General features: G+C 32.8%; 1 protein-coding gene across 3 annotated transcripts in view; it reads right to left on the bottom strand.

Annotated features, from left to right (window-relative positions):
• LOC143222043 (neuroglian-like) overlaps window positions 1-27,997 on the bottom strand; it is a 132,788-nt gene that overhangs the window by 60,272 nt on the left and 44,519 nt on the right. For all 3 annotated transcript variants that reach the window (XM_076447873.1, XM_076447875.1, XM_076447874.1), the window contains exons 3-7: window positions 25,419-25,606; window positions 18,800-18,953; window positions 6,821-6,981; window positions 4,172-4,277; window positions 780-973 (exon numbers count right to left, since the gene is read on the bottom strand). In XM_076447873.1, coding sequence (XP_076303988.1) covers window positions 780-973; window positions 4,172-4,277; window positions 6,821-6,981; window positions 18,800-18,953; window positions 25,419-25,606 — 803 coding nt within the window. The remainder of the gene's footprint in view (window positions 1-779; window positions 974-4,171; window positions 4,278-6,820; window positions 6,982-18,799; window positions 18,954-25,418; window positions 25,607-27,997) is intronic.

Here is a 27,997-nt window from a genome sequence, read left to right as displayed (position 1 = left end):
AAGTATAAATTTTAGCAAGATATAAGTCATATTCATCTTAAACAGTTTTATTTTTCTAACAGGGTGGTCAGTCCCTAGAATATGTTGCCTTTCAATACCATAGACAGTAAATTTATGAGTTTAAAAGCTTGATAAGTATATAACTGATAAGGGCTGACTTTAAGATTCTTTAAAAATTTATCTATTTAGTTTTAGCTAATAGGTTTCTTGTTTTCTTCAAATACTATGTTATATTATTACTGCAGGTAATAGTTTCAAAAAGCATGCTGAAGTGCATATTATAAATTAAATCATTTTGCAGATATCTTTACATCAATGAATACTTGTTTCAACTGCCTTCCTCTCTTTTATTAAAAGAACTCACATATACTTTTTGTGTAACATTACTTAATTTGTACACTTAAAATTTCATATCAAATATCAAAACTAAAAAAAAATGTTAAAATTCTTCCAAATAAACTAAACTTAGCACAAATAAAAATATATATGATGACATTAAATGAACACTAATTAAATGTTGTTTATTAGCAATTAACATATTCAAAAAATATAGTTGATCTTAACTAAACCTTTTGTGTTAATTAATAAGCACATTGTTTAAATACTAATTTTCTTTATGATGTTTAGGGATGTTCAAAATACTTCATTATATTTATTGATTGACAAATTAACACTAATAGTGACTATGGTTGCTTCAGTATTTCACCAACTATACTAAAGTTATAGGAACTACTGTTGAAACTCTTGCAGAAAGTTAAAATTAATTATTTTAAACTTACATTCTACTGTGACTGTTATTGAATATATTTGTTCACTTCCAACTCCATTGTCAGCAACACACTGGTAAATGCCTTCATTGTCACTGTCAACACTTTTAATAAATAATGTTTTGTCAATTTTCACTGGTTTATCCAGTCTTTCACTAGGTATAAGTCCTTTTTTTGTAAAGTACCATTTCACTCTTGGAAGTGGTCTATTCAAAATATGAAATAAGAAACATAAAAAATTATAATAAAAATATTAATTTCAAGGCATTTATCATAACTTTGTACTAACTACTAAGTTCTAAAATTAAACTGTAGACAGCAGAAATAACATGAATGAAAAAATTATCAAAACACTTTTCTGAATTACATGAAATTTATGGAAAACATGATGTTTCCATAAAGTGCATAAAATGGTTTTCAAAAATCTATAAAAGTGTATGTATTGTAGATTCTTGCCACTATATATTTTACAATCATGCATCTAATATAACTAGAAAAACATTTGTTTTCCAGACATATTTTAACATTGTAAGTCTGTAAACTTCTCATTATCCTACTAGATGATGTCACAAAAGAAATAACTGCTGCTTTTACCCCTTCTTTAATTGCATAGAACATATCTTTATTTAAGTATATTTAGATAATTTTTCTAAATTTTGATGCATTTATGACATCTTTTGAAACTGGATGTACAAAGATCTTAAAGATGCACTAATCTTTTTGCTTAGATAAAGATTACGCATTTGAATATCTTTCCAATAGAAGTTTGTACCAGATTGATATTGTGTCTATATCTACTCCCTTGGATGTGGGAAACCCATCTCAAGAGAGAACACAAATACTTGCATAAGTTGAGTGTTCTCTCTCTCTTGTATATGTTTTTTGTAGTAGTTGTTGACTTAGGTAATATATGAATTATCAATAAAACAATAAAACTCTGGTCTTACTTGGAATCGAGATATTCATTATTCCTTACTCTTTCTTTTTAATTAATTTTTAGCGTTATTTTTACTACAGCAGTCAATTTGAGTTCAAATGGACAGAGAGGCTGGCCAAGGGAAAATGCATACAAAACCTCTATTCTATTTGTTTGCTGTGTATCTGTACTTCCTTTGCTATCTGTGTTTGAAATAACTGTAACATGCAAAAGTTAAGATTGATATTGAAATACACTTTCTAAGACCATGAGATTTATGGAAGAAAAAAAAAATACTACAACTCATGAAAATAAGACAGCAAAGAATAGTCATGGTAGTACTGAACAGACTTGCACGTCCTGAGACGTGATGAGTTGGGTTCTGTGGAACACGTAAGTGTTCATAAGAAAATCCTGGTATTGCAAGGTACTGAATTGAATACAGAAAAGTTCTATGTGAAATGATGTTGCATAGTTTTGATGTTATTTTTGAGCAAGATAGTTGTTATTTATGCATTTTGTGATACATACATTTACTTGCAGTTATACGACATAATCTTTGTTATGACTACACAATATGGCTGTGGGTGATTTTACTCATTAAACTCTATTAAGTCAACCAGCAACTTCTGAGAGACATCCTATGATGTCAGCTGGCTAGAGCTAGTGGGTTGGCTATGGAAACAGCATATACACACCCTGAAGCACAGAAAGCTCAAATAACAAATCTGTAAAGCCTGCTTGATTTTATATCCACTGGTGCTGGGTCAGCATCCATTAAGCAAGGTATGTACTTGCACATGTGCTCATTCTGTTCTTGCCTGTAACTACCGGGTTACACCTTTAATCCTGTATTACTTAATAAACTCCTAAGCTTGCACTTTAATGTTTTTTTAACTTGACAATAAAGCCATAAAGAATTGTTAACTGCCTAACTTGTACAGTACGCTTACACGAGAATTACTTCTAACTGCTTGATTTGAATACTGCCCTCATAAGACGACGATGAATTGCCTAACAAGCTTATTGCGATCACAGGAGAAAGACTGTTAACTGACTGGCTTGTCTATAGCACTCATAAAAAGAGTACTGCAAACTTCCAAATGTACTTGAATACCGGATGAAACTTTCATGGGCGTTCCCACAATGCAAAGATGACATCGTGGATTACAACTAGAAATGTATCAGCAAAGTGTGTAATTTCTTAGCTGACGGTCTGTTACATGCATGCCATGGTCCTCACAACTAGCGGCGAACCAGATTAGATTAACATAGACAGAATACCATCAAACCCAGGAAAGACGCATCAATTAGCCTATGTAAACATTTATATTCGCTGTGGAGAAGTTACGTATATATATCTCCCATTGAACAAATATATTTATTATATTCTCTAACAACAAAATAACGGTTAATTTTTCTTCATTTATACTACTGATGTGTGTTTTATTTTAAGCATTCCAGTGAAATTAACTACTTCACATTTATTAACAAATTGTTCAATTGAACTGACATAAAATAATCAGGAGTTTTTATCAATGATGTCGGTAGATCAGTGAAATAACTGAATTTAATATATATTTTTGTTGTCAGAATCGGTGTATTACAAAAACCTTATTTGTAAATTGCAAACAATTTGAAAATTATCTAATATTAAAAAACTAAGCAAATATTTTCGGTAAATAATAATTGATAATTTTTATAAAATTACAGTGGAGCACCATTAAGCCGCAGACCAGTAAACCGCGAAATCGCTTAAGCCGCTGTAGCAAGTCTTGTGAGCGATGTGAGCGAGGATTATCGCGGCTCACCGCTAATTTAAGAACGTGTAAAAACGCGGCTTAAGAATTTAATCCTGGCTTTATAACTTCAAGGGGATATTTAAAACGGATTTGCTTTAATTTGGGAAATAAATAAAATATATTACAATAGAAATCGACCGTTAATATACCTTATCCGCTCTCTATGTCAGCTTTATGGAGGCCGCCATTGTTACCAAATCACACCTCTCCATACATTAAAGTTAATCCGCGGTAAATCCGTGAAAAAAGTGATCAATAATTAAAGTATTATTTTTAATTCGATAATTCGATATAATGATCACGCAATGGCCCGGATGAGGCTCCTCGGCGGAGCTTCTGGCGACTTCGGCTTTTCAGTCACAAAGGTTTAAGCCGGGACCACTTAAGCCGCGGTTAAGCAGGTTGACCCCCAAAATACCGCGGCTTAACGGCGCTCCACTGTATATTATATTAAAATACACGGTTAAAAACAGCAAAACGAACATTTTTAAACATTTATTAATTAAATATGAATATTAAAGATTATGAAAGATAATTGCCTTTGATGTTAGCGGTAAGTTTACGGACTTCAAATGCTAATATCCGGATTTCAATTCCCTGCAGTATACAAAGTGCGGAAAACTCATTGAGTGTTATTACACTATAAGCACAGCACACTAAGATATAACGAAAACCTAGTTACTTACGTGCCACCGTAGATACAAGTTAATTCTAAACGATCACCTTCGAGAACAGTTATTTTGGACGATGAAACATACTGTTTGACTGGTGGTTGTAAAACTGGTCCTTTAACTAAATAAAAAAATCATTACATTACTGAAAACTAAACAAATAATCTGTATTTTATGGTGAATATATAAGACTGTTAAATATAAGCGTTATTAGTTGATTTATTTTGTGACTTTATATTTAATGATTGTTTAGTTTTCATAACAAGAGTATTAAAAGTTAATTATTTTAAAAACGATAGTTATTACAGGTTTCGTTAAGTAGCTCTGTATGAGTCGTCGTTGAGTATGCAGTTTAGTTTATATACTAGGCTTCTGTTATATCGTTGACACCATGCTACTCAAATCTTCGGATTTTTATCGTTGTCTTAATTAAGTGTGGCCTGGCATGGCCAAGCGCGTAAGGCGTGCGACTGGTAATCCGAGGGTTGCGGGTTTGCGCCCGCGTCGCGCTAAACACGCTCGCCCTCCCAGCCGTGGGGGCGTATAATGTGACGGTCAATCCCACTATTCGTTGGTAAAAGAGTAGCCCAAGAGTTGGCGGTTGGTGGTGATGACTAGCTGCCTTCCCTCTAGTCTTACACTGCTAAATTAGGGACGGCTAGCACATATAGCCCTCGAGAAGCTTTGTGCGAAATTCCAAAGAACAAAAACAAAAACTTAATTAAGTGAGTGTTGTTGCATCATAGTGTCTCAAAGTTTGTTGAAAGTTCGAGGCCTCATTTGGGTAATATAAATGCATAGGGGATAAAGTTAGCACAAATTAAGTGAAGTTCAGTCAGAAAAAAAAAGTTTAAGTAAAAGAAAACGTGAAGTTAGACTAGCATAAAGAGTAATATTTTAAAATGTTTCTTTGTAGTTCATCAGAAAGACACACAACAGGCTATTTGTGCTCTGCGCACAACAAGTATCAAAATCCGATTTCTAGCATTGTAAGTCTGCAAACACATCGCTGTTCCACTGGGGCGCATTTTAAAGTAAGTTTCATAGTTTAACAGAGATAGGCAGAATCATTTATGTTCTCAGAGGGTGTTCTAAAGTAATTGAACCTGTCTGTGTGAACTTTGACGAAAAGGAAACAATTATTTAAAATTTGGGATACAAATGTGATAACTGTGGTAACGTAAATAAATTTATCGCTAATTGTATAGTAAGAAATAGAGTAAAGAAAAATAATTCATCTTATCAATTGGATTCTAAAGTAAATGAATCAACCTGTGTGGACTTTCAACGAGAAAAGATAATTAATTAGAGTTTTAGATATCACAATGTATCCCATCGAGTAAAGACTTTTCGTGCATACTTTTGACTTGTTTTGAATATATATATATAAAATTTTAAAACAAGTGAATTATGTGCTGTCCATTTATTGTTCGAATTTATTGCAAACAAGTCGCACACACCTACTGTAAAAAATCCCAGCTCCCGTATGCAAAACTTTACATTCTGTTGATGTGCTCTTTTAACTAAAAGTAGGTAATGCTAATTGGTGGTGTTGTTTTTCAACAAAAGTAAAACATTAAGTTTAAACTAAAATTTACTTTTTAAAAGGTTTTGTGTGTATATTATGTTTATATTATTTACAAACTGTGTAAATTTTTAGAGTAAAGCATTAGTATTTTAAAGTATCAAGAGTAGAATGCTAAAGCAATACTGGGCTCAAACAATTAGAAAGATTCTGAGAAAATCACAAACGTTTGGTTTATTCATTACGACAGTAATTGCTTATTAGTATTATTTCTTCTTTTGAGCTAAATTCATTTGTTTAAGGTAAACATAATATTGACATTGACTTTAAAACTGTCAACTAATTAAGCTACTGAAACTGGTCATTTTAATTACTTTTAAAAAAAGGAGTTTCAAATGAAACTTACAACATTTTATTAAAGTTTACTTGATATCACTGAAAACAATAAAAACATGATGAAGCGAGAAAATCTACTATGATTCCCAGACTCTATCATCTCTTAGTAAAACTATTTTTTGTTATAGTATGGAAGTTTTTTTTTCACAAGTTGGTAAAGCATGATTATAATTATTCTTGTCGTAAGATTTTATAATTGTTGTTGTAACAAATGACTAATATATACAGCGTTCTATTTTTGTTGTATCCCAGTCGGCCTGAAGTGCTATTGAAATACTATTATTATAGAACCTTATAATTATTGAAAAAAACATTAAAGGGATATAAAAAGAACGTACTGTATAAAAATATAATAGGCCTAATAATAATGTCCTGTGGAAAGCATAATGAAAGGTAAAACTATATTTTATTTAATGTACATTATTGCCTTACGTATTTGTGAAAATATATAGTTAGTATATGTTTTATATATATATATATATATATATATATATACAAACGTATATATTCATTATTTTAGCTTGCTCTAAATAAACTTATCTGCCTTTATTATTATATTTATGATTTGTTTTCTTTGTGTCTTAACTTTAAGATTTGATGAATAAATTAAAACTAAAGTCTGTATGCAAAACGTTTGAGAAGCGACATATATTACACATTTCAGTTTGTTTTTTTTATGATTACGTCAACAAATAGTCAACACAAAATCCTACTTTAGGTAAAAACATTTATAAGTAACTTACTTTCTCTTGGAATGACATTTAATTTTCTTCTGTTCCCTACTTTTAATTCACTTCGGAAAATCGATGACACTATGCATGCATAAACAGCATCATCTAACGCATCCTCTTTAGTTACATTTGAGAAGTGAAGACCTCCTTCAGGATCAACAGACACCCGTGAACTGTAAGATGTTTAGATAATACACATTTATATATTATGTGTAGAATTTATAATTTTCTAGATTTGAAAAAAATAAAAAACACGCCAGTGTAACTCAAATAAAAATTCCATCTGAACTACCCAACAACACTCTACTCATCTACTTGGATTACATAATACACGTAGGAAGATAAGTAACAATGCTTAAGAAGAACTGAGAAAGGTTCTGAGACGATTGAGGAAAGAAGAAGTTAAGTTGAATCCTAAGACGTATGTATTACTTCATCAACGGGCGAGTTTATTGTGACACATAATCAGCATAGAAGTGTCTACAGATCCATCGAAAAACAGCTCAATCAACTGCCAACACCAAATAACTTACATAAGGTAAGATGATTTCTTAGATTGTACTCTCATTATTAACGTTTTGTAAAACGTTTTTCTAACAAACATAGTTCACCTTGTACAAAAGTTACCTGAGAAGCCAAATAAGTTTTGTTGACAATAGAAGTCTGATGTAATCGTTACATTGAGTGGCAGCAACTCAAAGTAGATCCCACCAAACGCTTAACAAGACTTTCCTAGGGTAGAGGTCCATTTTGGGCTGTGCTTTAGCCAGTTTACCTGCACTGAGCCATTGTCTGCGGCGCTTAACATTTTTATAATATATTCATTTTTCATCTCTAATCACTAACCTGTCCAAAAAAGGTGAGTTACGTTCACGAGAATGCAGAGAAGTGCAAATGTCCACTCTTGCTTTGATGTTGGCTTCTGTCAAATCATGAGGGACCCATTTTCCAAATGTTAACGCCTTTCCAAAATGTTGCAGACGAGAGTGAACTGTTGAATGAGTTAAATTAAGCTTCCGTGCAACTTCTTCAACTGTTACAGCACTATCTTCATCAAGTGCAGCCAGCAGCAAGTCATCATTAAACTCAACAGGACGACCTGAATGTGATACATCACTTAAGCTGTTGTCATTTGATCTGAACTTCTAAAACCCCCTTCGGCATTTTCTTTCATTGAGAGACTCCGCACCTTAAACACCTTGAATGTTTCATGTAGTTTCTGCCTTTTTTAAACTCATAAAGTATTATATGCCTAATGTGCTCCTCAGACACATCCATCTTCATAAGGCTTTATTTGATTAATGATCTGAAAAACTGGAGTTGGGTTAGTTTCTTTTATTTGTGTGATCATTTTTATACACGTCCTACTACATATTTTAGTCATTAAAGCCTTCTACAAAGACAGAAATGATGATCCACTTTGTGTTTTAAATTTTTGGACATTATTTATGGGATGACCTGATATATCTATTTTAATATCGATATTCGTTTTACTTAAATATATATTTGAAAATGCATGTAACTTATACTGTTAAATCTGTTTCGCGAAATTTCCTCCTATTCACTAAAGTTGTAGAAGATTCTCAAGCGTAAGAATCAACAATTTACTATGTGTGTATGTAAATACTGGTGACTGCCAGCATTATTAGGCCTTACATGGCCAGGTGGTTAAGGCATTCGACTCGTAATCCGAGGGTCGCGGGTTTGAATCCCCGTCACACCAAATATGCTCGCCCTTTCAGCCGTGAGAGCTTTATAATGTGACGGTCAATTCCACTATTTGTTGGAAAAAGAGTACCCCAAGAGTTGACAGTGAGTGGTGATGACTAGCTGCCTTCTCTCTAGTCTTAGACTGCTAAATTAGGGACGGCTGACGCAGATAGTCCTCGTGTAGCTTAGCGCAAAATTCAAAATCAAACAAACAAACAAACAAACAAACAAACAAACAAACCAGTATTATTACCTCAGCTTAAATTTCTAAAAACTCTAAAGCTTATAAAAGGTAACCAGCACAACGCGAAGAGATAACATATGTTGTTAGTTTTCTGATTAGTTAGTATATTATAAACCTCGGAATCTGTTAACACTTATTAATGAGGAATTTCAGATAATGACCAGGAATTATTATAGATTTTGAACATTACAAACCATTTAACGTCAACGGATTAACATCGAACATTAGTATTTTTACGAGGACACGAAATAACTTCCACGTGTGATCAGCAAAGAGCTAACTGTGGGCCCGGCATGGCCAAGCGTGTTAAGGCGTGCGACTCGTAATCTGAGGGTCGCGAGTTCGCATCCCCGTCACGCCAAACATGCTCGCCCTTTCAGCCGTGGGGGCGTTATAATGTGACGGTCAATCCCACTATTCGTTGGTAAAAGAGTAGCCCAAGAGTTGACGGTGGGTGGTGATGACTAGCTGCCTTCCCTCTAGTCTTACACTGCTAAATTAGGGACGGCTAGCACAGATAGCCCTCGAGTAGCTTTGTGCGAAATTTAAAAAAAAAGAACAAAAAATTGTATAAAGAAAGTAAACTATGTATATCAATCTTGTTGGCAAACATAATAAATTGTTACATTTCTACATTTAATTAACTTCTACATTTAAATTACAATTTAACTCAATTTTAGGCTACGTGAATTCGTAATATGTAACAATAAATTGTGGTGGTTTGTCCGAAATAAATCATGATACATAACATAATAAAATGGAAGCTTCTCCAAAATAAATTATAATATGTGACAACAAGCATTGAACAAGCTAAAGAAAGAACTGGCCACTACTCCAATACAGGTATATCGAATAATAAAATGTGAATGCATTCTAGATACACGTGCCAATGACTTTGCAGTTGAAACAGTTTTGTTACAAGTGCAACATGGTTTAATTTATTTTGAATTTTGTACAAAGCAACACGAAAACTATTTGGGCTAGCCATGCCTTATTTAGCGCTATAAGACTAGAGGAAACACAGCTGGTCATCAGTACCTGCTGCCAACTTTTGAACCACTCCGAATAGGGTATTTAACGTAATCTTGTAACATACTCACGGCTGAAAAGGCAAGCATGTTTCTTGCGATGGTAATTCGAATTCGCGACTTTCAAATTGCGAGTTGAGCGCCCTAACCACTTGGTCATGCTAGGTCTGTTGCAACATGGAGAGAAACACTTGGTTGTCTATCATAGCAAGACAATGAATGCTGCAGAAAGGAGATATTGTATGATATGAAAAGAGTTGTTAAGTTCTGTTCGAGCCCTGAGCGACTTTCATCATTATCTACAATGGGAAAAGAGTTTACATGCTGTACAGATCATGCAGAATGGAAGTGTTTGTCAAATAACAAGATGGCTCCAGAACTTTTGTGTATAATCTGGATAGAATGATGGAAATACTGAATACCACCTTAATAGAGAACATAAACATATAATAAGAGGAAAGCAAAGGACGGAAAAGAATAACTTCCCGAAGTACAGCAAAATACAGCCAAAAATGTGGCAAACGATGATGAGTTACTGATGTGGCCCAACACGTAACTGGAAATTGGCCAAGCAAAGGATACGAGCTTAAAATAATTTATTCGTGATTCAGAAAGGCCCTTATGACAAACAACCACTTCATACAAGCTGATGAGAAATAGGTATTAGGTACAAGGGAATTCTCTGTGCTCACAAGATAGCTTACTCTGTCAGAAATTGAAATATACTAGTATACAAAAATAATGATTATATTTGTCACTTCTCTAATTTACATTATAAAGCATTTCATCATCTGTGCACCATTCCAATGGAACTAAACATAAGTGCTAAGGAGATATTAGAGCAAACAATAGATTATTTGTAATATATTGGGTGTCAGTAATCGGTAGAGAATTGGTGTAAAACATGTCAGTTCAGCTGTTACTGTAAAAGTTCACTAAAGTAACAGTAAGATCAGCTAAAGCAGTATTATGTTGGATCACTATTTGAGAAGATTGTTGCTGAAAAGCTTCTTCTTCTCCCATAGGGTAATAATGACAATAAAAACATTATGTTGTAATAGACTATTTCATGAAACGACCAAAAGTACATTCTGTTTCTTATCAGGAAGTAGAAAAATCTTGCACAGAAATTCATCAACTTGTTCTGCCTGCGGGACTGTCCCAGACGAAGGACAAAACGTTGAACCAAACTTGTCTGCGCAATTGTGATGGATCCTTGAGACTAAAACAAGTGTGACAGCTCTTTATCCATTTTCTCATGGTGTGGTGGAGAGGTGGATCTTTTGTACTCTTGTTCAGAGGACAATGATTCAGAAGAACTTATACGGTATATGTAAAGAGATTAAAGAATAATATTTATGTCATACATTACTTTCGTTGAGAAATACTTGACTCAGCAAATAGTACAATAAAACAATAAAACTGTATGATATTAATACTGATAAGAAAGGATGAGCTTGAAAGTTAAGCAGGTGCTGGAATGGGCCAAATGATGAACTGAAAGGAATCAATAATGTGGTTTTAAAGAATCCAGTTAAACAAAGAATCTAAATCAAAGACCATCTGTTTTTATCATCTTTGAATGATAAAGCCAATATAATCCTAGCCAAAAACTGAACAGTGGAAACTTAACCTGCAGAGAATCCCAGAGTTTTTGTCGAAACTATTTCTACAGGATCATCAAGGTTGGAGCCGTCAGTGGATTTATTTCACCATCTATCTATGTCAAATAATGTCCCCCAGTGATAACAAGGGATAAGATACCATTCCGTCAATATACCATGGGGCTTGGAAGAAAAAAACCACCGAAAAGGCTTAGTGAATGGATAATTCAGTTTTTGTTTTTTGTGGGTTTTTTTTTGGATTAAGATTGTTCAAAAGACTTCACAATCCAGGAGGGAGGCAGTGCTATAAGCTATATTTTTGACGTTATAAGTTGTTTGTTTATAAAAGGGAGCTAGCTATGTAACATAATGATAACGTTCAGAATATCTGAATATTTCTAGAATATTTCATATTAAGTTTTCTGTTATATTCTAAGCTAGACTAAAAATACGTGCAAATCAATCAATAAGTAAGCGAAGTAAATAAATTTGTAGAGTGAATCGGTAAGTTTGTTTAACTCTTTTATAATGATTGAGTTACTTTGTATAAGTTGATTTTTACGTTAGTCCTACACAAATTAGCGTGGTTTCCTTATCCTTAGGCCTACATTGTTACAACAATGTTCAAAAGAGGTTTATGTAAGTATCAAGGAAAAACAAACTAATCTGTTAGTTCTTATGTCCACTGAACTTTATAATACTACATTAAAATAGGAAGGAAAGTGGATTCAAAACTTACTACATCAAAAGTGCCATCACCATTTTGACTAGTAATTATAAAGTTATTAATTCCAGTCACTACTTTTGCTGTTCCTTCCCATCCGAGTCAATTTCTGCCCCTCTTTTGCAGCATATTATAAAACATACTAGGAGATGTACTCATTTAGTGCAATGTGAGAAATATGTGAAATTATTTGTTGTTTTTTTTCCTGAGTACGACAGTAGCAATATATAGATGAACATACATAAGAATAAAATTTCTCATGCCAAATGAGCATGATTATTTAAATAATTTATCTTATATAATAGTTACTTTATCAAAACCCAATAAGTAATGTAGCTTAAAAATATAACAGTATAGGTGTGTCTATCTTGAAACTATTTATAAACAATGCATGCAAAAAAATTCTACAAATGATTTATATGATTTTTGGTTTGGTTTGTTTTGAATTTTGCGCAAAGCTACAAGAAGGATTTCTACGCTCGCCCTCCCTAATTCTGCAGTGTAAGACTAGAGGGAAGGCAGCTAGTCATCATCACTGATGGGTTTCTCTAATTTCCTCTTTCCTTATTGCATAGAGTATACACACAGTCTATGTACTTTCAGTAATTACTGGCATATCCAGGACAAAAACAGAAGAAAAAATTGTGCATTCATAATTAGCAAAGCACTAATTATACAACTACATTCTGTTTTCAAATCATACAAATCTGAGGGTTGCGGGTTCGAATCCTCGTCACACCAAACTTTGCTCACCCATCAGTATCTCTAGTGACCACACGTCACTGACTAAAATGTATTTAGCCAACATTGCAGCTATGAAACCAATACATTTTGAAAAGAAAGCTACCATCTTGCCACATCAGAAATTTAGTAGTAAAAGCCTAGTAGTAGATAGAAGTCAAACAGACTTCTCTCAAATTATAATAGAAATTATATTCCTTACCCTCTTAAAAATAAACTATGAACGACTCCAGGTTGAGATAGTACTTACTTCAAGCTATGCGGGAAATACCCCCTTGACATATCTCACGCTCCTCTGTGGAAACATTAAATAAAATTCGACACAGAATTATGCTTACTTCTAAATGAATTTAAAATTTGTTAAGTGTTTTCGCCCGTTAATATATATCACCGTAGAGCGATTTGACTTTAAGTGTTAAACTATTATTCAAGCTGTTATTAAAAGGGAATGGCTAATTTAAAAGTATTACTGAGCCTAAGATGATGTCATCATCCGTAAACTTTGCTACACAAGACACAAATAGCCAGCTCATGACACATGACGACTTCACAAACAACTTTGGTGAAATGAAGAAAAAGTAGTTGATACTAAACAGTTTGTGGCGTCATTTTTTTTTACCTGTTTCTATTTCGTTCTGGGACAGAAAAGAGCACTATTCACATATTTATTTCCTGTTGGCCTTTTATATATAAGAAAAGCTTTATCATATGAAAAACATTTATATCTCTTGCGTTACGGTGAAACAGACAGCTAATGCGGACCAAACTAATATTTCACGAGGTAAAAAAACAACAACACCTGAAACCTGAAAACACAAGAGGAGCTGGGATCTAATTTTGCTCTCTATTTGCATTAAACTCTCTGTTTCTCTCTAGTCTTTCTATCTGATTTTTTTCTTAAACACATAACAACCTTAATCAGAAGTGAATCCAAATATATATTTTAAAATCATCTCTATTTTATTTCATGTTGTTTGTTTTCAGAATAGTTTGTTTTAATATTATCTATATTCTTATTAAATAGCAGGTTATTGCATCACAGCAACTTAATTTATCATTCCTTTAAAAACATTATTAAAAAGGACTTGGCCAACCTTTGTTCTAAGAAATCACGTAGTATCAAACATTAGGTAAATACAAAACAAGAAATCTGATAACCTAAGCGCTTTCTGAAGGTGGCCCTTCCTTCTTCATCCTTGATAAACGTCCGAAAGCATTTGGATGATCAAGTTTCTGGTTTTGCGAAATTGCTTGAGAGTATGTATTAAAGTGCATCAAAATTTAAACATTGCCTTTAAGGTTAAAAAATGCCCCTGTCACCTTCTTTTTTGACATTCACGTTACCAATTAGTAATGAACCACTCACATTCCAGGACATGATCTGTCCCTGCTGATAATCAATCAAGTTCGTGCTTACGGTGAGGTTATGGCGATCATGTATCAATCTTGTTGTGATCAACTAAGCCTAATCACTAATTGATAATTATGTTTTTTTATAAATATGCACTAATTTGTAACTAGTTTTATCAAGTGAGTAATGGTAATTCAATAAAACGATAAAATCGCGCCTTTTTCTATAATTACTTCTTTGAAGAAATGTAAGAGATTCATTACAGTTCAAAATACGGTTTTCAACGCATTTATCTAGTTTTATAATTGAGTGCACATAAAGCAGAAACATACACATAATTTTGTTTGTCATATGAAGTTAACATTTGGTGATGCGTCATGTTACTTAACATAGCAATGAGATTAATATTAACCATATATACACACACGCACACACTATAATATTGATCGTAAATACTGTTGTAAGCTATTGCAAAAAACTCGTTATTTTACTTACATAAAGGCATCTGTGTCATGCTTGTTTTTTTCCGAAATAGGAGAGTCATAGAAGTCAAAATGCATTTATCTGGATAGAATAGTTCGATTACTGTTTGCTCTTTAGAACTTTAATGACAGGGGTATCATGAAACCTTGTACGTGTAATGAGTGTTTATAAAATAAGCCTAAAGACGTAATATGGGATCACCTAGTCCAGAGTCAAGTACATAAAAATTATCATAAAATTAAAAATATCTATTCAACTTTATACTTAAATGGTTTCTTTATTAAGCTATTTTTCTGTTATTTCACCAACGTTATTAATAAAAATAAGTATTTTTGATCAACATAGACTCTAAATTAATAAATCAACAAATATTTTCCCAGCTTTATTGTGTATACATTTTATTACAAAAACTAACAATAATATTAGGTTATCCTATTGTTACTAAGCAACAAGACATAAAAGCCATTGTTGGAGGACACAGCTGTCAAAATACATTGACTTTTTTATATATTAAAAGTTGTTAATCTAACTGATATACTACATGGTAGTAATACTTACCTCGTCGGCTTTGTTGAGCTATATGTTTATATTAAAAGAGCGTATCTGTCTATGATTTCTATTTGTAATATAAGATACCACTTTTTTCTCGGTAGCTTGCCTCATTAAAAAGATGCACGTACTCACCTAGGCAATATAAGTAATGATACCCTCATGCACACCTTCAGGATTCACATACAGGTGCAAAATTTCAGGTTTCTAGATTCTTTCCTCTTGGAGCTTCGGCAGTCACACACACATTTTATTATTATCGGCTACTAGTTGATATATAATTTGCTAAAATAATGTTTTTCCATGTAAAAAAATCCCATTTACCTTTATTTCATTGCATGGAACCTTAGGAGAGTTCGACTGCTACCTAGTTGTATTCATTCAAACATAATTACAAGAAAAGTAGTTCAGTAACTGTAATGTCACCTCAAACTGCAATATTAAGTTATTACCACAATTATCGAAATATATTTTTCACAATACATCGTTTCCCCCGGTCATAAAGTCAACGAATTTACAAAGCTAAAAGCAGAGGCTCAATTCCCCTCGGTGGACACAGCAAATAGCCTGATGTGGTTTTGCTATGAAAGCAACATACACAATGTATCATTGATACAATACTGTATTACAATAACCATAAAAACTGACTTATTGTACACAGTATTACATTTGATAAATTAAGTACCTGTGTGAGGTCAGGATATGTGTTTGGATAAATATATATAACCGAAGTTCTCTGTTACACCTTCAAATATATCTGATGGTTCACAGCCAACAACAACTTAAAAACATTTTTTACCCTTGAATTACGTTTCTTTTCTCATAAAAGTAAAATCTTATTATTTCAATATTCTCGATGTCATAATTAGTTCTACAATACAGAAAACGTTATTTCTACAGTTATAAACAATGTAGAGATAAACTTCTGGTATAAAACTATTACTCAAACTTTAAAGATGTTCCAGATCAAGTACTATCTTTAAAACACACAAACACTTCCGCCATTGTCTATCGTTCTCAAACTGATGATAGTATTGCTTAGCGTTATTGGTAAACAACACAATTTTCTTCTAATTAGTCAGTGTATTATTTTCGATACCGTCTAGTGTTCACGTGTGAAGTATAAATTTCCCATTAGATAGGAAAACTGCGACAAACAGTGACCTATGAAAAAAACGTTTATATGTAATTTACGTATCTTCTTGAAATATCCTTTATCAACGGGCAATAAAAACAAACTTTTTTTGGCGTAGTTTGTTTAATTTCACCCAAGTCTCTCACGAATAACATATGTTTGGTAAAATTTTCTGAAGTTTGTTTTTCTTCACCAATTTGCTTGTAGAACAGCATTTGGGCCACGTTTGTTTCAAGGGCAACTTGTTAGTAGCCACTTTCCGGATCAAGGTGAAGGGATTTCTGGACGACCAATCTGTTAACTGTGGCGAAATACGGCGTATGGTGTGATGATGTCCAGATGATTTTATATTTGGATTTAGATGCTTTTCCGATATTATTCAATACATTATAGAGTGTCATATATGAAACTGGTGTGTCCCGATTTTTGCATCTCTTTGTTATTTCGGTATACAAATGCTTAATCAAAACAGCATGCCTAATGACGATTACGGCATTGTATTAGTAAATAAATGATTAGGATTTCGCCTGGAGTCATATAGATAAGTACTTAAAATGTTGTCCTAGGCTCGAACGTGTGGCAACACACTATAGCATTAACGTATGCAAAATCGTTAAATAAACTACGACTAACTCTCCCTGGTATATTTTTATTTCTTTTTTCCTTGCGTTTAAATAAAATAGATTCTAATGCTTTCTCGTTAAAATTCCAAACTAGTTAAATTAATATCATATCATTTCAATCTTATTATAAGATTTTGAGATAGTTCTATCTTTATAATTAAAAACTGTATTTCCATACTAAATACCTTTATAATAAAAAGAAGAACAAAACGAAACAGGGTATCTCATGCTTTGAGATTAAAACCGGTTGATAAAGAAAGCCGAAAATAACCAGTGAGCATTATTTAGTTTCCTTTTTTATTTATTACCCTTGAGTGTGTGTGTGTGTTTTTCTTATAGCAAAGCCACATGGGGCTATCTGTTGTGTCCACCGAGGTGAATCGAACCTCTGATTTTAGCGTTGTAAATCCGAAAACGTACCGCTGTCCCGGCGGGAGGCTTTATTACTCTTGAAAAAGCATCATAAATTGTTGTTTTTATTCAACAAATATAAAGTTCTTGTTCTCGTTAATATACGTTTTTCGTGTTTTTTTAAGACAACACATAGTTTGGGTTCAGCCTAATCCACAGGTATCAACATTATTTGTTTTCAAGATACTTCATCACTAAGAAGTCATTTTGCTATTTCAAAACAATAACACTTGTTGATTTTGACTTATATTTTATACGTTAGGAAAATTAAATAACATTACATTTCTATGATATACTTGTATAATCGAAAACTGATGAATAAGCTTGTAAGCTTGTCAAAAATAAATATTTAATATGATAATATGAGGTTAGTGTGGAAATATAATTTTTATTAAAGATGTTTATTCTTCATACGAAACGATAGTTCTATAATAAAAAAATACAAAAATAAAAAAGCTATTGTAGTATTTTCTGTTTACATAGTTTGTTCAATATGCGTAATATATGTAATATACGTATGCTTATAATATTCTCCGTAGTCAAAAATGGCAAATACACTGCTTTATCCTTAAATTACGCACCTCTAAATCAGGTCTTTAAATTTTCATTCATCAGTTTTACCTGTTTTTGATTCTAACTATAAAATAACTATGTACTCAGTGCAACGCGAACACATAGTAACCACAGCCAGCGAATTCTTACTTTATCTTTCACAAATCTTACACCAGCAGCATGAAGCAATGAATTCAGTCTGCGTCTAGTTAGCTGAAACAGTTACTACTTATTTTAGTTGTAAGTAAATATTTATTCTTGGAAGTGAATGAAAAAATTATTGATTAATGATGGAAAAAAATGCTCTCCTCCTCTTCACCTGGTCACTTTCATTTCTAGAATTCATTTCTTTAAAGGTGAATTTTACAAAAAAAAGAAAACGTTGCAGTTTTCCAAGGCTTTCCAGATACCCAAAAATTAAGATGATATTGTTTAAAATTCATGAGTCTATAAATTCAAGTTGTTCTTATTTATTATTATTAATCATATTATGATATATCGCAATACAGTTGGAGTTTGCTTTTTTATATACGACAAAACTGGTTATCAAACTTTCAATAAACGCACTTGTTACGAACACTAACGTAATCTGAGGGTCGCGGGTTCGAATACCCATCGTACCAAACATGCTTGCCATTTCAGCCGTGGAGGCGTTATAATGTGACGGCCAATCTCACTATTCGTTGGTAAAAGAGTAGCCCAAGAGTTGGCGGTGGGTGGTGATGACTAGCTGCTCTCCTTTTAGTCTTACACTGCTAAATTAGGGACAGCTATCACAGATAGCCCTCGTGTAGCTTTGCGCGAAATTCAAAAACAAACAAACAAACGAACACTACCTGTTGATACTGCGAGGCTCACCGCTGTTAGGTTGTATCATCCAAAACACCGCAGGTTTTGGATAGCCCTTAGGCGGGTCACATTTTAAACTCAGAAGAGAACCTTCTATAACGTCCACCACCTTTGGTTTCTCCAGTGGAAAAAAGTGTAACTCTGAAAGAAGAAGTATAAAAATTACCTCTTGGAAATTTCTGTTTCAAACAAGTTAAAAATATACCGTATTTCATCTGGCATTCCACCACCCCACCACCCGTTTCTTAAAACTTAATAATTAAACATTTAAATTGTATCGGTTTCATAATTTGATTGGTTCTTTAACCATGCGAAAGTATTACTTACAGTAGAAAAAAACACACATTGAACTACTATCACCTTTACTGCAAGTAGGGGTAACGCCTGTACGATTTGTCATTGAGTGAAAATATTTTATTTTTTTTTACATAAAATAAATATAAAATTAACAAGAATTTCATCTTGACATACAGACACTCCAAATAATCCAAATTTCCTCACAAAGCTTTCGTTCGTTTTTTATTTTTTGGTTTGGCGCAAAGCCACATCAGGAAATCGAACCTTGTATTTAAACGTTTCAAATTAGTTAACTTACCGTAGACCAACTGATAAACTAGAAGCAAGGAAACTAATCAAGAGCTTCCAATGCTTACTCATGAGTAACTCTTGCTTAACCAAAAAGTATGCTCGCCCCTTCAGGCGTGAGGGCGTTATGATATAACGGTCAATCCCACTATTCGTTGGTAAAAGAGTAGACCAAGAGTTGGCGATGTGTGGTGATGACAAGGTGCCTTCCCTCTAGTCTTTTACTGCTAACTTAGGAACGGCTAGCGCCGATAGTCCTCGTGTAGCTTTGCGCGAAAATTCAAAACAAACAAACAAACAAACAATTAACCAAAAAGTATGGTTTGACTATCACTCTTAAATCACACAGACAGCCCCAAAATGCGAAGTGTGTTTCGCGATAAGTGATCATGGACCATGAATCCTCGAATTCACAGACCAGGAACGCTAACCACTAGGTCTAAGGAAAGACCTACATAACTTTTCGATCATTCAACCCAAACGACCAACAGACCTTGAAGCAGACTGAGCCGTAGATATCGTCAAGGTCTGTTACTTTGTAAGGAATGATAAGGTCAGTTTTAACTACCACTCACAAGGTTATCTCCACGAGGAAGTGTATTTTCTGCGATAAGAAAAAGGACAGCTGCTAAAACACAAAGAAAAGAAAATCGCACTTCATAAATCAGCATGGTTTGCCTTTTCTTCTTACTGTGCAGGTGATAAATGTCAGTTTCAGCCCGAACTTTTAGCACGAATCCACTCTAGAAACTAGTGACCTTGAAATTTCTCATCTCACTTTTATTTACACAGTGTAGTGTCAAATATTCTGATCCATATAAGTTTAAAATTACAACATAAAATGTTTCCCGGCACGAAATGTTGTGAGCGTTAAAACAAAACAAAATATTTTAACAATTTGTTTTTTGTTTTGTTTTTACGGTAAAAGCGTTTCCCTCCTTTTTTGGATTTAATTATACCATGGTAGTTGCTGTATTACTTTGTTCCCCGCTAGTACAGCGGTAAGTCTCCGGGTTTACAACACTAAAATCAAGGGTTCAATTCCTCTCGGTGGGTTTCGCAGATAGCTCGATGTAGCTTTGATATAAGAAAACACACATCACTTCATATTTTATTCGTGGTTACTCGGCAGATATAAAATACAATAATTAAAACTAGATATCATTTAGGCCTAATACATCAACTATTGCGCTTTCGTATGTTTATTAAATCTATCTTAGAGGTTTAATAAATATTTCAGGTACAAATAATTTACTTAAAATGTTCCTTCTTGTTCAAGATATTGATAAATAAATTTTGCATGGAAAAATCATACATGTTTTTATTAATCGTTAACTGAACGGTACTAGTTAACCAATCTTCCTCCCAATACGTTGATAAGAAATAGAAACTACGATAGTTCATTGCATAAATTATTTAAATACAATTAATACCCAATCTTTTTTTTTTTTCGGAAGTGCTCAAATTGTTCTTTACTTGAATTGTACTTCGGTTTGTTTTTCGTGAGTGTTTTTAATGAGTTGGAAATCCGTTGATTTTATGTCTGGTGAGACCATTAAAGTCATATTAAAAGTGATTCAATTAACTTCGTTTCCCATCATTTCCATAATTTTATTTTGCTGATAGTTATACAAAATATTAAAAGTAATGATGATACAATTTTAAGTATCATTCCAAGAGGAATTTATTCACATTTAAACACTGAATATATTTTCTACGTTTATTGTTATGGCATGTCTTTTCTTCCATTAACTTCTATTTTGTTTTAGTTGTCACAAGTCATTCATTAGAAACTCTGTGTACAAAAACCCAGCAGTTGTTTGTGAAGTTTTTATAACCTTTTAGGCAGAGCGTTTATAGTTATTCATCACTTTAGTAAATACTGATAATTTCGCGAATAAATGTAGAAGATTACAACAAATATGTGAATAAAATGTCATTCATTACCAGTACAAGTGGAATATTATAATGGATAATTCAATTTATTTTCGTATTTTAATTATTTTTTTATATGACGTTAAAATAAGAGCTCATTTTGTCCTTATTTTGATAGAAATATATATGTAAATTAGTTTCAGGTCCTCTGTGTTTCATACGTTTCCATTCTTTCCAGGTGTTTAAATATCGTAAGCAAGTGATAAGGTCGGACATCTTGAAAGTATTGGACAGAGTAAATGTATAAAGAACAGTATATTTATTACTTGCTGAAGTACCCAGCTTCGATCGGGTTATGAGGTTGATAGTGTATTCTAAACCCACTTTAGCATAAAAGTATAAACTATATAATTTTGTTGCTATGCAATTTAACATCAAAGCTATTGTTGGAACGCATTGTTGCCAAAACGTACTGGCTTTTCTATATATTACAAGATGTTACATAAGGAACCCTTTTTTCCTATGTGGTTTTTCGTTAGCTTGCCTCATTAATATGATGCGCAAAAGTGTAGATAAGTAATAATACTCACGAGCATACCCTCAAGGTCCACTTGGAGTTATGATGGTCAAACACAGGCCCATAGACACGTCCTTTTGTTATTATACATTTATATTTCCAGCATAAATAGTGTTAAGAAACATGCAACATGCATTTCATTAAAACATGCATTTAAATTAAAATATTTTTGCTAAATAATATGTGACGATAATTAGCCGAATATTTCAAATAAAATGTATGCTAGATGTGGTAGATACTTACAAGAAACTATGGGAAGGCAATAATTATATTTTACTGTTGCAAATGGTACGGTAGAGGAGGAAATAAGAAGTTTAAAATTATTTACCATTACGTTATTGTCATCGTGTTATTTCAAGAGAAAAGTTTCCTACCGCTTAAATTTAATTATTGTACTTTTAAAATATTAGCATTACATTGGTCTCAACGATCCACAAAAACCTACATCTTACACAACAATGGACTTTACACGCTGCTTTTTTAGTGATCATCACTATATAATTTAAGTGTAGAGCCCGAACTGGTCACAAATTTTACTTGCACGTATTCAGGATACAAAACTCCAATACATACAATAATTTTTGATTATATAATTACAAACTAGTTTATTTGTTTTTGGTGATAACGAATTGTTTTTAAACTTATTCTGTGGAAGCTGATGTTGAAAAAGATGTTGAAAAGATCCGGTATTTGTATGAATTACAACTTTAATTATAGTCTCAATTATCTGTATGAAATAACACACGAACTAGAAAAAAACCCAATCCAGTTATCAGATTTAGATTACTCTTCTTATTTTTTGAGCGAATCTGTTGTTACTAGTGGATTTAATTATCTAATACTTGTTGGGAAATTAATTTACATCTGAAAATATCACATAACTACTCTTATTTGTATCAGTCGTACATTTCCTCTGAAACTTATGTTTCACCTCATTTTGATGACAATGTTATTTGCAGGGCGTTTAACCTAACAGGAAGTGATGGTACTAGATTTCTCAAGCTATTCAATAACTGTTTGTCAAATACGTCTGAACAAAATGAACTATTTTCTTCCTTTTAAACAAACAACTATTTCTTCTCTTTGTATTAAAAACTAGCTAACTCCTTGTGTTAATGTAGGGTAGAGGGCTTGCACAATGATACATATATCCACACTACCATTTTATTTCAGTGTTTCTTTTATTAATCTACGTTTTTTCATTTTATTTTGAGAAATGTCGATTAATATAAGAGGTGTGACCCCCCGGTAGCACAGCGGCATGTTTGCGGACTCCCACCTCTAGAAACAGGTTTCGATACCTCTGGTGGGCAGAGCACAGATAGCACATTGTATAGCGTTGTGCTTAATTATAAATACACGCAAGAGGTTTGGCCTCGTATGGTAGTTTTGTTTCGTCAATAAAAATAATTTCTATTTACTTTTGATTTAGTTTTACCAATGCAAAGGTAAAACACTTCACATATGATTAAGAGTTTTGTAAATTATCAAAATCTACAAGCTTATTATGTAAGCTTTCATGATTTCTTGGAGAATATTAAAGATTTAAGTCCACAAATTACGTGTACACGTTTACCTAACTTACTGAAGAGTAACAATGCTTCACCTAACCAAGTTAGATTACATGTATAACCTAACCTGATTTAGTAAGAAGTAGAAATGCTTCAACATGTTCAATGCATACCATAACCACTCACTGAGGAATATCAATGTTTCAAATTAATGAGTTACATGTATAGCTGTTATGATCTTTATTGGCCTGCATTCCTTACAATAGGTGTCTGTTACATACTGGCGGTAAATTTCAGCAATAAACAGAAAGTACACAATCTACTTATTTTAAAACAATATATTCAAAACAAATGAAACGTGGGTTAAAAAAATTAGTTACACTACTGGTTATCAAAATTGCATACAGAGGTTTAAATAAATGTCTCTTTTTTTACTTCAATGATCACACAAGGGGATTCAATAACTTGAGAACACCCTTTGGCAAGACAAGTTATTCTTCTATATGACCGTTATTGCATATGCACACGCACAAACATACACACATATATATATGGCAGAATTTGCGGAACATGGACGAAAAACTATTTTTCACCTACCTCATCTATCAACAAGTAGGATTAGAAACTGGGTATGGCGGAAAATTGTTTTTGATTAAATATTAATTTTAGTCTATCTACCTCCATGTACAACATGAGTTCTACAGCCACTAGATAATGGAATTATACAATGTTTAAAATTAAAATATAGAAAATTGATGCTTCAGCATATTATTGCAAACATGAATGACTGTAAGAAAGCATCTGCATTGACCATGAAAATTGACGTGTTAGATGCAATTGTATTTTAAAGTCATTCAATCAAATGCATAAAAGTTGAATGCATAATAAAGTGCTTTCGAAATTGTGGATTTATTCCTTATAATGGCGGAGATTGTGGAGAAGTTGTTTTTCATGACGAGTCCAGTGAAATCCAAATAATGATTGAGAAGATTGATGCAGATGATTCTGTAAACGCGGAAAGTTTTTATGAACGTTGGCAAGAATGTTTGAACAGAAATTGATGAAACTGATTTAAAATATATAATAGAATCGCAAGATGGTAACGGTGTGAGCAGAATGGAAATTCCTACTTCATCGCAAGTGTTAAGTTATATTAACGCTATCAAATTGTATGCAAAAATGAAGGGGAAAAATAAACTTCATGAAAAGGCCGTAGAATTGGCGTGTTTTTTTTAACCGCAGCAAAAAGCCCATTAAAAAAACGAAACAGTTGAAATTGGGCACTTTCTTCAAATAAATTTGATTAAGATTTTGTGTACTTATGTATATTTTGAATGTCTATTTTGGTTCTTATTCTAATAAGTATAGCATAAACAGTATAATAACTTTATTCACAAACGTCTTACTTCCCATGAGTCAAGCAAATATAACGTTCCGCTAAAAGATTATATATAATTAAGGAAATGCATGTTCACTGTGTCTAAGCCGGGAAATCTGCTTAAACCAGAAATTTTACTCGGTCCCGTGCGATTCCGCCTTAGACAGGTTTTACTGTATATATATATATAATTCAGAAAGTTCAAGTAACATTACTTCAGTTCACGACAATTGAACAATGCAAGTAATGATTCGTATAGTTATGTAAGGAAACTTGCCATAATTATCCTTCTAAAAATATTTACTTTGACACTCGCACTACTTAAACAACCTAAAACATAAAATTCACATTAAACTTAGAAATGAAAGGAACAGCCATGTGTAATCAATGTAACCTAACTTGACTTACTGAGGAGTAACAATGCTTCAACTTAAATAGTTACATGTATACCATAACCTTGACTTGCTGAAAAGTAACAGTACTTCATCGTAACAAGTTATATGAATACCCTAACATGACTTATTCAGGTGAAAAGATTCTTCAACGTAACTAGTTACATATATTCTAACATGGCTTTCTGAGAAGTAACAATGCTTCCATTCTATGAATACGTGTATAATATCATACGATTTCCTGAAGATTTTGCATTCAAATTTGACAACTTTTGTGTACACACTCACCTGACTTCCTGAGGGAAATAGTGTTAGATAGAGAGATGCCATAATAGTTCTTTGCAAAACATTGGTATTTTCCTTCGTCTATGGCCAATGGTTTAGAAAAGTAAAGAGTCCCTATTCCTCTATGCTGGATTATTCTTTCTCCAAACAAAGTAGCGTTAAATGGTTCTCCATTCTTTGTCCAGTAGTAACTATACGAAAAGAAATTGGAAAAACACAAAGAATTGTTGTTTGTTATGAACACGATACAATTAAACCATATTGAAGTTTTATGAAAGTATTTTTTGCCCACTAACTTCAAAGAGGTTTGTACACCCATTAAATGTGAATCAACATGGAGATTTTGACGTTATTTACTTACATTCTTTCGCTTCTGAAAAGTCAGTTTTCTGATTCCGATGTTTTCAATTTTTCTATTCGAACATACTGTTACTAATTGGATCTATTTAATATTTCCAGGGAAATCCGTTCACCTCAGAATAGAGTGACATTTTGATAACATGACTACAGGATGTATTACGGAATTTTCTATTTTTATTAATGTGTATATTGGTTCTTGTTTGGCCATTTGTATTAAAAAGAGTTTAAAGGAAGGATTTTCCTGAAATAATTACTAAACGTATAATTATTCACAATAACTAAGAGGAAGGATTTAGAGAAATAAAGACAAGTGACATCCGTTAATGTAGATTGACATCACATGGGGAGATTTTCAAAAGACTCAAAAGTTGTTTGTTACCAGTCAGAGCAACTCAGCTCCAGAGATTAGCCGTGAAGAACTGGATTTGCTACTGGTGGACGAACTCCGTCAATTAGAGTTGTTTGCTGAGCAAGTGAAACAGTAGGCGCTCAGAGATAAACACTTAAACAGTCATTAGTTCATGCAATCCAGTGACTGGAAGAAAGTGGCATTCCTTACTTTTTAAACTATTGGACAGCAATGTCTGGTAAAATATATGTATTACATTTCGCAGCTACTACTCGATCATCGAAGTTAGAATCAGCATTAAGTCTAGCACCTGTTAATTGAAAGGAAATAGCATTCCTAGCTTTCCAAGCTATCAAGTGATGCACATTAAAATTCATATAGTACGTCGTGTGATTTTCAACTGGTTATCCAGTTAGAATGCTTGTTTGGTTGAGAAACCAATAACTGTAACAAGATAATACATAAATTACATCTTACCATACCGTCACTATGTCATCAAAGATAGCGGTTCAGAGTTGTTTACAATCGCTGTATATGTATGAGTTTTATAAAGTTTTCTTCATTTTAGGCGGGGAAACATTGTTAATGGAGCATTGACTCCGCCATGGTTGGAGTCATTTTTAAGTGGTCGACGGATTTACAGTGCTAAAATCAGGGGTTCGATTCCCCTCGGTGAATAGAGCAGGTAACCCGATGTGCTATAAGAAAACACACATGCACATTTTAAAGTGAAATTGTTTTGTTTTTTTTACTTGGATTTCACAATTCTTGTGTACTTGTGAGATTAAAATGAGATAATAGTTACTTAATAAATTAACCTGGGTTTTTTTCATTAGTGGTTTCATTTCATCTAGTCTAATTTACAGTGAGCAGAATGCAGATCAACAGAAGTATTATGTTTTTGAAGTTTCATTATCACTCGCTGTTCCTACTTCCTATCTAAAGCTTCAAAGTACATAAAATAACTTATCTTTTGTAAAGCGTTCTGTCAGTGGAATATTATCTATTTGTGTCGTTAACTGTGAATCATTAAACAGTTATTATTTGTATAAATGTGTATCTTGTCTCTGTGTGTGACTTAACTGTCGCAACTTCTCCAGGAATATACAACAAAGCCTGAGATACGAGAACTTACAGTAATTAAAAGCAGATTTTGTTTTTGTTTTGGTAGTCATTCCCTTAACATCGTATATCATAGACTAACTCCTTTTAAAGGGGACAGGTTTTCTTTGTTGAATAATTTTATTTTGTTATGTCTTTTTTATATTTTATGTTTGTGGCCTGTTATGCTACTTCTCATGAAGAAGTTAAAGTTTTTTATGTATTTATTACATATTTTTAAATAGTATGTACAAATATGTACTTGCATGTTTCTTTCATGTTAAAATATATTTAATGTAATTCTTTGTCAAAATGTTGTTTTGTGTTATATTTCTTTCTTAAAAAGTGTTCTTTCTATAAAGTCTATGTATCATTTTCTTCATTAAAAAGGTTTATTTTATTGTAATATCAGGTAATTTCCTTTTAACTTACAGGTCTTTACAGGTCGTGACTTTGTGTATTATCACGTATTTCAAGATCATATTTAAAGAGTTTTCTTTTTACTTATGCCGTTTTCTCATAACACGTATTATTCAATTGTATATTAAGTTGTACCTTTAATTATCTTATCATGCTGTAGTTCAATGGAGTTCTTTGTTAAAGAGTCGTGTAGTACGTGCGGCATGTATATATTCTTAAGGAACAGAGGGAAGTTAAAGCTCTCCTTGGCCATGACGCAAGTTCAAAGCTTATTGGTTTCAAAGTAATTTTAATAGTTTGAGGGAAAATATTAATTCCTGAAACATAGGAACATAGGAAAAGGGAAGATTGA

The sequence above is a fragment of the Tachypleus tridentatus genome, chromosome 8 (genome assembly GCF_004210375.1).
Source record: "Tachypleus tridentatus isolate NWPU-2018 chromosome 8, ASM421037v1, whole genome shotgun sequence".
In the NCBI taxonomy this organism is placed as follows: domain Eukaryota; kingdom Metazoa; phylum Arthropoda; class Merostomata; order Xiphosura; family Limulidae; genus Tachypleus; species Tachypleus tridentatus.
The sequence above is the reverse complement of the archived record's forward strand: the minus strand, read 5'-3'. Positions and strand labels throughout refer to the sequence as shown.